General features: G+C 41.4%; 1 protein-coding gene across 17 annotated transcripts in view; it reads left to right on the top strand.

The window, feature by feature from the left end:
* CTNND1 (catenin delta 1) overlaps positions 1-11,066 on the top strand; it is a 59,447-nt gene extending 48,381 nt beyond the window's left edge. For 9 of the 17 annotated variants that reach the window (XM_033204434.1, XM_033204431.1, XM_033204440.1 and 6 more), the window contains 7 exons: positions 539-731; positions 1,682-1,796; positions 2,984-3,071; positions 6,160-6,222; positions 7,271-7,377; positions 7,790-7,876; positions 8,183-11,066. In XM_033204434.1, coding sequence (XP_033060325.1) covers positions 539-731; positions 1,682-1,796; positions 2,984-3,071; positions 6,160-6,222; positions 7,271-7,377; positions 7,790-7,876; positions 8,183-8,194 — 665 coding nt within the window. In that variant the 3' untranslated portion in view covers positions 8,195-11,066. The remainder of the gene's footprint in view (positions 1-538; positions 732-1,681; positions 1,797-2,983; positions 3,072-6,159; positions 6,223-7,270; positions 7,378-7,789; positions 7,877-8,182) is intronic. The other 8 variants (XM_033204438.1, XM_033204435.1, XM_033204448.1 and 5 more) reach the window with 3 other exon arrangements.
* Positions 11,067-13,041: the final 1,975 nt, after the last annotated feature.

Here is a 13,041-nt window from a genome sequence, read left to right as displayed (position 1 = left end):
TGCTATTATTTATTGAGCACTTACTTTGTTACTAGGTATTGTTAAACGCTTCTGTGTTTTCATTTAATCCTCACCACTTTACAAAGGTCCATTTTTTTTTATAGGATAAGGAAATTACTTAACTCATGGAAGTTAAGTAAATTGCCCAGAGTTAATGTAGCTAGTTAGTAGCGGAGCCCAGTTGTTTATTTATATTTTAAATTCATAATAACTCTTCTATCAAATTATTATAATATTCAAGATATTTTCATTAGAGTATCTGAAAGGTACTTTTCAGGTACTGTGTAGCTTATCTAATATACAGTATGTACACTTTCACTGTGGTTGAAGAAGAAAAGAAATAAAGGAATAGGTAGGACAGTAAATTCATGGCTATTTCAGGTCCTTAGCCCTTTTGAGATGATAATCCTATAGGATAATGAAGTTGATTCTTATGGACAGCACCTACACTTGATATGATTAATGCAATTAATTATAATGTAAGGCTCTTCATGACCTGACTTGATCTTTTCTTCCTGCATACATTCTTTCTGACTAGGTAAACATGCAATTCCTAATTTGGTAAAGAATCTGCCAGGAGGACAGCAGAACTCCTCTTGGAATTTCTCTGAGGACACTGTAGTCTCTATTTTGAACACTATCAATGAGGTTATCGCTGAGAACTTGGAGGCTGCCAAAAAGCTTCGAGAGACACAGGGTATTGAGAAGCTGGTGTTGATCAACAAATCAGGGTGAGCTTACTACCTAAAATTACAATCAGAAGAATTTGAGTGAGTGGGGAGTTGTTTCCTTCTTTTGGTTACTAAGAAAAAGGAAGCCGGGCGCGGTGGCTCACGCCTGTAATCCCAGCACTTTGGGAGGCCAAGGCGGGCAGATCACGAGGTCAGGAGATCGAGACCATCCTGGCTAACATGATGAAACCCTGTCTCTACTAAAAGTAGAAAAAATTAGCCAGGTGTAGTGGCAGGCGCTTGTAGTCCCAGCTACTCCGGAGGCTGAGGCAGGAGAATGGTGTGAACCCGGGAGGCGGAGCTTGCAGTGAGCCAAGACCGCGCCACTGCACTCCAGCCTGGGCGACAAAGCGACACTTCATCTCAAAAAAAAAAAAAAGGAAATTTCCCCTTATTTACATGTAAAATGTGAAGACCTGTTGCTCTATTATCTTTCTTGATGTTGATCCATAAATTGATAATAGGCTCTTATGTCAGACTTTTTTTGTGTCACTATTTGGGATAGAATACAGGATTTGGTAAAAATTTGATTTAACCCATTTTGGCATTTATATTCTTGTTTGTTTGTTTGAGACAGAGTCTTACTCTGTCACCCAGGCTGGAGTGCAGTGATGCAATCTCAGCTCACTGCAACCTCCACCTCCCGGGTTCAAGTGATTCTCCAGGCTCAGCCTCCTGAGTAGCTGGGACTACAGGTGTGTGCCACTATGCCCAGCTACTCTTTTGTATTTTTGTGGAGATGGGGTTTCACGGTGTTATCCAGGATGGTCTCCATCTCCTAACCTCAGGTGAGCCACCTGCCTTGGCCTCCCAAAGTGCTGGGATTACAGGCATAAGCCACCATGCCCTGCCCCTGGCATTTATATTCTTATGTTGTTAGAGGATATAGGGTCTAAGCTTTTTTCCTGGTCTTATATCCAAATTCCATATGGTGTTACTTTCCTCCAAAGGAACCGCTCAGAAAAAGAAGTTCGAGCAGCAGCACTTGTATTACAAACAATCTGGGGATATAAGGAACTGCGGAAGCCACTGGAGAAAGAAGGATGGAAGAAATCAGACTTTCAGGTATAGTAACTTTTGAGACCAAGACTTTTACTTTTTTTTTTCTTGGTCCCAGGATAATGCTTCTGTTGTCTTTGGTTTCTTCCATTTCACCGTCATGTTAAATCTATTTTTTTTTTTTTTCTTTTTTGGAGACAGAATCTCACTCAGTCGCCCAGGCTGGAGTGAAGTGGTGCAGTCTTGGCTCACTGCAACCTCCACCTCCCGGGTTCAGGTGATTCTTGTGCATCAGCCTCCCCAGTAGCTGGGACTACAGGTGCACACCACCATGCCCAGATGATTTTTTGTATTTTTAGTAGAGATGAGGTTTCACCATGTTGGCCAGGCTAATCTTGAACTCTGAGCTTAGGCAATCCGCCTGCCTCGGCCTCCCGAAGTGCTAGGATTACAGGCGTGAGCCATTGCACCCGGCCTCATGTTAAATCTATTTTTGACCCATATTTCTTAATTAGGAATTATTTGACCAGGCGTGTTGGCTCAAACCTGTATTTGAACACTTTGGGAGGCTGAGGCAGGTGGATTGCTTGAGCCTACGGGTGTGAGACCAGGCTGGGCAACATGGTGAAACCCATCTCTACCAAAAATAGAAATAAAAGAAGTAGCCAGTTGTGTCATTTGCCAGTAGTCCCAGCAACTCAGGAGGCTGAGGTGGGAGGATCGCTTGAGCTCAGGAGGTGGAGGTTGCAGTGAGCCGAAATCACACTGCTGCACTCCAGCCTGGGCAATATAGCTAAACCCTGTCTCAAAAAAAAAAAAAGAAAGAAAAACATTTGGTTTACTCCTCAAAAGGATGATGTGTGTCTACAATTCATTTGTTGCCGACACAGCTCAGGCATCCCTCTATGTCATAACATACTTTAGATGCAGGTGATAATGAAGGATGATGGCCTTTTTGACTTTTGCCCAAATCTACCATAGCCCTTTGAGGGAATTTTTACTATTCTCTGAAACTGTATTTTCTTCTGATAGTATCAACATTTGGATCCTTTGTAATCTCCTGTTCTGGAACACAAATAGAAGCCATAATATCCTAGTTTGTTTCACTATCTAGGTTATTTATTCAACTCTTATGAGTTGCTTTTTCGTAATTCTATTTGGGAATAGGAACCTAGAGGTTTATGCCCATTAGAGCATAAGATATGGGTGAATTCAGTATTCTGTGATATTATTGCATTTGTGTTTGCCTCTAGGTGAATCTAAACAATGCTTCCCGAAGCCAGAGCAGTCATTCATACGATGATAGTACTCTCCCTCTCATTGACCGGAACCAAAAATCAGGTGCAGTATCTAGAAGGCACACCCTCTCCTTTTAGCCACTCTTGCTGTTCTAGGTGGCTTACTAACAAATAGGATATATATTATTTCTGAATTAGGTAGTCTTTTGGGGGAGGGGAATAATTCTCCACTCCAGGATCCTAATGCAGAAATGGGTAGGTCTAAGCATTAGAAATTAAAACAGGTAATTAGCCTGAGTGTGATTCCCTTATCATTGCTTGTGAACTTAAAACACTGGAAAGTGAACTCTAGTCTGTTTTCTCTATTTTTTCTCCTTTTAAATTTCCATTTAATACCGAATATTATAATAGATAGTTACTATTTTAAAATTACAAACTATAAACAATCAGAAAAATAACAAAAAATCACTTGTTTCTATTATCCAGAGAAAACCACTTGTATCTTTTTAAACATTTTTACCATGTGAGCAAACACATTTTTCCTCTGAGATGAATTATATATTTTGTTTTGTGATTTTTTTTCTTTTTCACATGAAGTGTATATTGTGACCGTTATTATCTTAATCACACTTGGCTTTTTCCTTGATTATTGGTTCTTAAAGTGTGGTCTGAGAGTCCCAAGACTGTTACCATTTGTACTTATGGCACAGAAAGTAGTGATGCTTCTGGTGACTTAGCAGTGACGTAAAGCTGAATGAGTCATTGTAGTCTTCATTGCCACTCACATAGGTAAAAGCAGAGAGCCATTTTCACTTAATTGGAGAACAAAAAAATCAGGCCAGGTGTGGTAGCTCATGCCTGTAATCCTAACACTTTGGGAGGCTGAGGAGGGCGGATCACCTGAGGTCAGAAGTTTAAGATCAGCCTGGCCAACATGGTGAAACCCCATCTCTACTAAAAATACAAAAATTAGCCGGGTGTGGTGGTGGACCCCTATAATCCCAGCTACTCAGGAAGCTGAGGCAGGAGAATCACTTGAACCCAGGAGGCAGAGGTTGCAGTGAGCCGAGATCGCACCATTGCACTCCAGCCAGGGCGACAGAGGAGAGACTCCATCTCATAAGAAAATAAAAATCACTTTTATTATTTTTCTACCCTTGAGTATACATCTTTTTAATATTCTGTACTGATGAAATAGCATATTAAAGCATGATGGTTGTCTTAAGGAAATGTACTTATGTTATTGTTTCAGTTACTAGTTAGACTAGCCACTTTTTAATTGTTTGTTTATTTATTTATTTTGAGATGGGGTCTCCCTATGTTATCCAGGCTGGTCCTAAACTCCTGGTGTCAAGTGATCCTCCTGCCTTGGCCAAGTGTTGGGATTACATCCTGCACCCAGTCACACTAGCCACTTTGTTTAATGGAACACCATTTTTACTTGGAAAACAATGTCTGGTAGACAAAGGGATTATTCAGATGTGCGCATTTGGCAGACATTTCCTCAAAAAATGAATGCGATAAGCTTGTTGCTTTGAGGACAAGAACACAGTGTTTGCTGCCTGAGCTTTCAAGTGGAAATTGTAGTTTTGAAAAACTTTTATTTGCTACTGTGAGCCTGGTAACTTCACAATACTGAAAAGACTTTTCTAGGCTGAGTGCAGTGTCTCATGCTTATAATTTAAGTACTTTGGGAGACTGAGGCAGGAGGATCATTTGAGCCCAGGAATTTGAGACCAGCCTGAGCAACGTAATGAGACCATGTCTGTACAAAAAAATTAGCCAGGCATGGTGGCACATTCCTGTAGTCCCAGTTACTTCGGAGGCTGAGGCAGGGGGATCACTTGAGTCCAGGTGGTCAAGGCTGCAGTGAGCCGTGATTGTGCCACTGTATTCCAGCCTGGGCAACAGAGCAAGACCCTGTCTCAAAAAATACATGAATAAAATAAAAAAAGCGACATTTCTAATGAAATAGTGATATTAACAAATGTGATTTCAAAATATTGTATAATGCTATGTGTTAGCATTTTGAACATCTGGATAACTTGAAGCAGTATTTTGCAAGTGACAAATGCATATGTCAAAATTGCACATAGGTAATTGATCCATTAAAAGTGCAAGACGGACTGATGGATTTTAAACAGTATGAAGAGATTGTTAGTTATAGATTCCACATTACTATCAATCTTTAAGAAACTACTATTAATTAATATACTATTAAAGAATAATAACCACAATTATCTGAAAAGACTATTAAAATCATCCTCTCTTTTCCAACTTTTTATCTGTGTGAGGCTGGATTTTCTTGATATACGTTAACTATAATAACATATCACAACAGATTCAATGCAGAAGCAGATATGAGAATCTAAGCTAAACTTCAAAGAGATATGCAAAAATGAAAAGGATTTTATTAAAGATTGTTTATGGTAACATGTAATAAGTTTACTTAAGTGAAATAGATACTTTAAACTTCTCAGTACGGTAACAGTTAATACATATAAGTCACACCAATGAAGGTTCTTTAGATCCTCATAATTCTTAATACTATAAAAGGACCTTGAGACCAAATAATTTGAAAACTGCTAGTTTAGATGGAATTGTTTTTTGATTTAAGAGTCTGTAAGGGCCAGGTGTGATGGCTCACACCTGTAATCCCAGTACTTTGGGAGACTGAGGTGCAAGGATGGCTTGAGCCCAGGAGTTTGAGACCAGCCTGAGCAATGCAGTGAGACCTCATTTCTACAAAAAACTTAAAAATTATCCATTGGGAGGCCGAGACGGGCGGATCACGAGGTCAGGAGATCGAGACCATCCTGGCTAACACGGTGAAACCCCGTCTCTACTAAAAAAAATACAAAAAATTAGCCGGGCGAGATGGTGGGCGCCTGTAGTCCCAGCTACTTGGGAGGCTGAGGCGAGAGAATGGCGTAAACCCGGGAGGCGGAGCTTGCAGTGAGCTGAGATCCGGCCACTGCACTCCAGCCTGGGTGACAGAGCGAGACTCCGTCTCAACAAAAAAAAAAAAAAAAAAAAAAAAAAAAAATTATCCAGGCGTTGTGGTGCACATAGTTGGTGCTAAGCAGAAGTGTGAATGAAGGGAAGAAAGGAGGACCGGAGAGCAGTTTTCATGATGTGTACAGATTTTGAAGAATTGTTTTTGACACGGGTAACTTTCTGACTTCATACAGATAAGAAGCCTGATCGGGAAGAAATTCAGATGAGCAATATGGGATCAAACACAAAATCGCTAGGTATGTGATTAATTCCTGCCTAAGGATGTGGAGTAATATTTCACTGGGCTAAGGAGAGCTGTCTAGCTCTACAGTTTTTTTTCTAACACCCTTAACCATTTCCTATCCTGGGAGAGCATTGGCTGATCATTTCCATTTTGAAGTATGTAAGGAAATTTAATAAAATCTGATCTGTCTACTTTTTTCACATCCCTACATGCTCAAAGGTTTTCAGAAATCTTTCTATGCCTCTCCCATTACTACACATTCAAGTTTGTGTCCCTAAACTTATAGCCCATTATATTCCTACCCCAGTCTCCTTCTCCGGAGTGAATGGATACATTCTGTTTCTGCCTAACTATTCTGCTTGCTATTCTGTCTTTTCACTCTGTAGTTTGATTCTGCTCATGTAATACCTCTTACTGGTATGTGCTTCCCTTTTGCTTTTCCAAATTCTCTTTGTCTCCAAAGGTTTAACTCAAGTCCTGTTCTCCCTTGTCAGGTCCTTTCTAACGATTGCAGCGTATTTCACTCGCTTTTCTTTTAATTCCAATATCATTTTCAGACAGACCTCTTGTTTAGCTTTATTATGTCATATTCTGGGTATTTTATACATATTGTCTTCCATCTTAGATTCAAGATTCAAGTTCTGTTTTTGAGACAGAGTCTCACTTTTTCACTCCCAGCTGGAGTGCAGTGGCGTGATTCTCATATTTCAGCCTCCTAAGTAGCTGGGACTACAGGTGTACACCATCACACCTGGCTAATTTTTATATTTTTAGTAGAGATGGGGTTTCGCCATGTTGGCCAGGCTGATCTTGAACTTCTGGCCTTAAGTGGTCCGCCCGTCTCAGCCTCCCAAAGTGCTAGGATTACAGGCATGAGCCACCGCGGTCAGCCAGATTCAAGTTCTTTAAGTTGGGACCATCAGACTTCAGTGCCTTTCTGGAGCATTTGGCAAGCTCAGTTCCCAACAGTGGTGCCTAATTACACCTATCTGCTTGATATATATTGTACGGTAGAGGGGAATGTCATATTTCTGTGTACATTTTTTTTTTTTTTTAACCAGATAACAACTATTCCACACCAAATGAGAGAGGAGACCACAATAGAACACTGGATCGATCGGGGGATCTAGGCGACATGGAGCCATTGAAGGGAACAACACCCTTGATGGTAAATTCTTTTTATATACTGCTATCTGTCTAAGGCTAGTTCTATTTTGAATCCTATGTGTTTTGTGAAATACAAAAAAAAGTACAGAGAAAGATCACATCCTTTTCTGGTAGGGGTTTTTAGGAAAAAGTAAGGGTTTTGACTCATGTTGGGATTTCGTGGGCCATTATTCTGCAGTGGTCAAAATGGGGGAAGCATGTCTGTAAAAGTGTTACTGATATGACTAACACTAACTGATCTATTTTCAAACATTACCTTTTTCCTCTTCCTCCCTGTTTATGAATGTTTTGCCCTTCTCTTACTATTATATCTTGTTTTGTTTGAGTTTAAAAATTTTCAGAGTTTCCCTAGGTCTGGCACACACATGAGGTTCCTGTCTCTACTCATACTAACAAATTGCATGTGTTCACAGCAGGACGAGGGGCAGGAATCTCTGGAGGAAGAGTTGGATGTGTTGGTTTTGGATGATGAGGGGGGCCAAGTGTCTTACCCCTCCATGGTATGTCCTTCAGTCACCCCCAAGATTGTCCTTGAGGAAGGAGGCTCCTGTGTGCCAGCAATTTGTCAATCATGCTGATTTGATCAGGCCAGAGGCTAACTAGTCTCAGCCACATGGGGCTCGAGGGGTTCTGCTTTTGTGATTATTACTTCTTAAGAGTCTGGGACATGCAGCTGGTAATCTGATTCTCCATTATGTGCTGCTTTCCTTTCTCCAGACTTGCTCAGCTTTTTTTGAGGCGGCGGCGGGGGGGTCTCCTTAATCCCAACCCCGTTAACATCCTCTCTTTTTCTTTTTTCTCCACAGCAGAAGATTTAGCACCACTGTCTCCATTCCATCTGGGCTTATATGTACTTTTATTTTTTGGTGGTGAAATTGACTGATGATTTTCCTTTTTCTTCGCTGGACTATTGTGCCAACGGCCAGGCTGCCTCCTGCCCTTACAGCCCTAAGTGGCTGCCTTCTTTCCATCAACTCCCAACTTCTTCCGGTGAAGTTTAATTGTCTCAATGCTTCCCCCTCGCCCATTCCCTCCATTTTCTCCCAAGAAGCCTGACTCAGTTATTTGCATATTTTGAGAAACTGCTGCAGATCAGTTCTTTTTGCCAGTTCTCCTTGGAACTCTTGGCCTTTTGTGGAGGGAGGGATGGAGAGAATAGCAATCTTCACTGGAAGCCGTGGGAAGAATTGGAAGTTACATGCTGTATATGCAATGTCCAGCAGTCTGATAAACTGATGATTCTTAAGATTTTTTTCCTGGTGGGGAAGGGACTTTTATTTTCTTTTAGAGAGGGGAAAGTGTGAACTCTTCCCTTATTCGTAATGGCTATTTTTGAAGCAAAGAAGGCCGGCAACATTGGCACATGCCACCTGGCAAAGGACCCTTGAGTAAGTGAAGGTCTCCTAGAACTGGGATTAAGAAACCTTGCTCTCCTCATCTCCAAGGCAGGGACCATCAAGAACCTACAGACTCCATCTCTTCTGCAAGCCTCATGCCAACCCTGGGCTATTGCTGCTGCCCCTTAAACAGAGGCTGTCCTTAACCCACTTCTCCCGCCCTGTGATATGTCTGCTGAGTTGGCCTGGCCATTTCCAAGAGGCTATAGAAAGGGGAGAATGTCAAGGAAGACTTTCGGTTGAGAAGGAGCAGAAAGATGTGTTTTTGGGAAGAAGAAGACCTCTAGGAGGAGCTAGTAGGAATGTACATGAAACGATTAGTCTGAAACTGGCTTCCCCACTCCCCTGTTTCTCCTTTTCCTATCCTTATAGGCCTGTCCCTTGCCTCTGCCCTGGATTGGTTGGCAAACTAAAGGACTTGATGTACATAACTCCTGTCCCTTTTACCCTTACAAGGTGGGGATTGCCCCTGGCTTTGCCTCTTCTTTGTGCCTTTGGCCTGGGGTGCATCTCCTCCCGCCCTTCCATGTGCCTTTCTTTGCCTCTGCAGTCTCATTTCTCATAATTTTGCAAATTATATTTTGTTGCTTTCTTACCTACTATTGGCCCTAAATAGCAGAAAGAAGAGAAGTGACCTAGAGAACCTCAGATTCTTCACTGAGGATTGGTATAGCCATGATTTCAGTCATAGCAAGCTTTTGCTCAACAGCATGTGGGTGGGATTTTGCCAAAATTCTATTCTGATGAATCTCAAAGTAAGGTTGGTAAGGGAAGTGAGTGGTGTGACTCTTACTCCTTAGGTGCCCAGAATTTACCATCATCTCTGAAGGAGTTACAGGGAAGTGGTCTCCCCAATTGTCCCCTCCCTCCAGTATTGCCTCCTCTCACTTTAGCATATATTAATTAGCAGGTTGGGCTAGAGAAATCAGCTGCTATGCGGGTTGATTATTATTATTATTTTTAATGCTTTTCCTTATTTGCCTTCTACTCCCCTTAATCTAATCTAAAAGCTCTGTTCCATGCAACTGGAGTTCTTTATCCCTCTCTTCCCCTTCCCTTATATATTGAGGCTATGGGGTAGGAGAAAAGTGCACAACCCACCACCCCCTTTACTCGTGCATTAAAATTTCTCATTTACCCTTTCCCCCCTTTCCATTTCTTCCCACTTTCATCTACCTTTTCTGGCAAAAAGGAGCCTTTTGCTCTCTGTGACCCCTAAGAGCATACTGCACAGGGGAAATTGCCCCATCCAGACCTGGCTCCACTCTTGATTTCTTTTGTCCTCTTCTGCTCTTTTCCTGGTGCTCTTTTTTCTCGGTGGGGTGTGGGTAATAGAACAGCCATGGGCTTTTGGGGACCTTTAACTTTTTTTTTCCTCTTTTGTTTATAAAAACACTAAACATTCAATTCCAGAGAACCAAAAATCCCACCTTCCCACCGAACACTACTAAGGGGCCTGTGTTCTGCTCCATACCTTTTCTCTTTTCTTTCTGTCTTGTTAATGCTTTTAAAAACAAATGAGTTTTTTATATAAATAAAGTTTTTAAAGTGTGTATGTGGGGGGTCTGTGTCATTTCTTCACTTCAAGCTGTTATTTCTTCCCTGCTTTTCATCTTTGTTACTTCCTTATGTATCAGTGTCCTTTCCAGAGCAACCAGAAGGAGGTTATACCAAGATTTATTTTGAGCTCAGCCCCAAGTCTTATTAAGCAACATTCTTGTTAACTATATGTGAAACATTTTTTTCTTCTGAAGATTCTTAAAAATTGAATGTGGCTGAAGTTGAACATGGGAGCTTATTGCTAACTTAAGAGATAGGAAACTGAAGCATAAAGAATTAGTGACTTACTTTAATTACTGGGATTCTTTTGCAACATTTGACAGAACTAACATTGAATAAGGTCCACTGTAATATGTAGCCCTCTTAAATATAACACTTAGGACTAGAAGATGAGAAACTACCAATCCCAAGTACCTAATAGGAAAATGTAGGATCAAAAGGCCCATGTATATAAGTACTGACCACTGGGTCATCATGTTGCTTCTCAGGCTATATGCAGTCCTTTAGTCAGAAGTCAGTAGACAGGCCTATTTATTAATATTTTACAGACCATATTACCTGGATTACTAGGAACTGTCTTTGCTGCAGAGACCAAGGGTTAAGATCTATGGGAAGAGACTTATTTTTCTGAGGTCTTTATGTCCTGTCATATAATTAAAGACTAAAGAGAATTTATGTGAAATGCTTTCTGTATGCCCAAATCTTTAGATTAAAATTATATAGCTGCTCCTGATGATGGTCCTGTCTTGTTTTATTGAACTAGGACTTGGGTATGAAAACTTTCATGGGCTCGTGAGACCAGGAAATCTACCTTTTAAAGCTTGATTTGTGTCTAACAATTGTAGTGTTAGACTAGAGGGTGAAGTACAAAGCCAAAAAGCTATTTAGAGTTTACTTTCCAAAGAGTTTTGATAGCCCTGCTTGAGGTGATTTTTATCTATATAGAAAAACCTGGCTACTTGGTCAGCAACACTTTATTTCCCTGTTATGTTCTTATTCACTGCATTGAGCTAGATATACAAACCCTACTCTTCTCTCTTCCTCCTGGATTGGTCCATTTGTTTTATCTCATTCAATAAATATTTGCCAAGCATCTCCTATATGGTAAGCGTTGTGTCAAGGTTAGGTTTAGAGAGTGAAACAGATGGATCTTTTCTCATAGATTGCAATCCATGAGAATCGTCTATAGCTAAGATCTATGATCAGATGAGATTGTGTGCGTTCAGGGTGGTATGGCCGTAGACAAGATCTATGATCTTAAAAACACTTCTCTGTGCCATATCTAAATACAGTGAGATGTTACACAGAATGTTGTGTAAAGGCCCTATCTCACAAGTTTCTTGATATTGATGTACTTTGTGACAGAGGTCAAAGCTGGGACTTCACTTGGCCACTTTTTTTTTTTTTAAAGACAGAATCTTGCTCTGTCACCCAGGCTGGAGTGCAGTGGTGCAATCTCGGCTCACTGCAACCTCTGCCTCCTGGGTTCAAGCGATTCTCCTGCCTCAGCCTCCCGAGTAGCTGGGATTACAGGTGCGTACCACCACACCTGGCTAATTTTGTATTTTTAGTAGAGGCAGGATTTCACCATGTTGGCCAGGCTGGTCTTAAACCCCTGACCTCAAGTGATCTACCTGTCTTGTCCTCCCAAAGTGCTGGCATTACAGGCATGAGCCACTGCGCATGGCCAGCCACTTGTTTTTCTTGCTGAACTAATATTCTTTGCTACAAACTGGAAACACCTCACCCAGGAAGAACTAAGGGCCAGTCTTTCCATATCATTTTTTCTCATTTTGTCTATTTTTATTTCTGAAGCAAAGGTTCTTAATATTTTCATAGATGGAATTGACTAGACCTAGCCCTATAGACCTGAGCAACTTACATAAGAATTCCTTGTATGCTTGTTGAAAATGCAGAGTCCCATGTTCCATTTCCAAAAATCGATTCAGTAGGTGGGATTCAGGAATCTAAAATCATGGTAGGTCATCCAGGTTATCCTCTTTTTTTGGGGGGGGGGACGGAATTTCGCTCTTGTCACCGAGGCTGGAGTGCAGTGGCGCGATCTCAGCTTGGTGCAACCTCTGCCTCCCAGGTTAAAGTAATTCTCCTACCTCGGCCTCTTGATTAGCTGGGACTACAGGTGCCCACCACCACGCCCAGCTAATATTTGTATTTTTAGTAGAGACGGGGTTTCACCATGTTGGCCAGGCTGGTCTTGAACTCCTGACCTCTGGTGATCCACCCACTTTGGCCTCCCAAAGTGCTGGGATTACAGGCGTGAGCCACCACGCCTGGCCCATATTCTGATGTGTGTGGTCAGTTAACTGTGACTTAAGGGACTGATCTAGTGACTTGCTTAAGGTTACAGCCTCAAAGTGGAACCCAGGATTACTGGCTTCAACTCCACTGACAGTAATACTAGTATGGTGAATGTAGACAATATGATGTGGTGATCGCCATTTTAAGAGAGCATTCATAGAGGAAACTTTATGTCAAAGGAATGTATTACTTTGAATAGAGTTTGAGATAATGGTGATAGGTTGGTGTGTGGTATCTGGGTAGGAGAAGATTCTCATCCTGAATAATCGTATGCAGGTAATGCTCAGGTTGCTGAGGCAGGAAGCTAGCCCTTAATACGGGGTCCTCTAGGTCACAGAGAATCCCCTGGAATTGCCGACTTTGACTTAAGTGTTACTTCTAACTACAAA

Source organism: Trachypithecus francoisi, unplaced genomic scaffold, assembly GCF_009764315.1.
Source record: "Trachypithecus francoisi isolate TF-2019V2 unplaced genomic scaffold, Tfra_2.0 Lachesis_group8, whole genome shotgun sequence".
NCBI lineage: Eukaryota > Metazoa > Chordata > Mammalia > Primates > Cercopithecidae > Trachypithecus > Trachypithecus francoisi.
The sequence above is the reverse complement of the archived record's forward strand: the minus strand, read 5'-3'. Positions and strand labels throughout refer to the sequence as shown.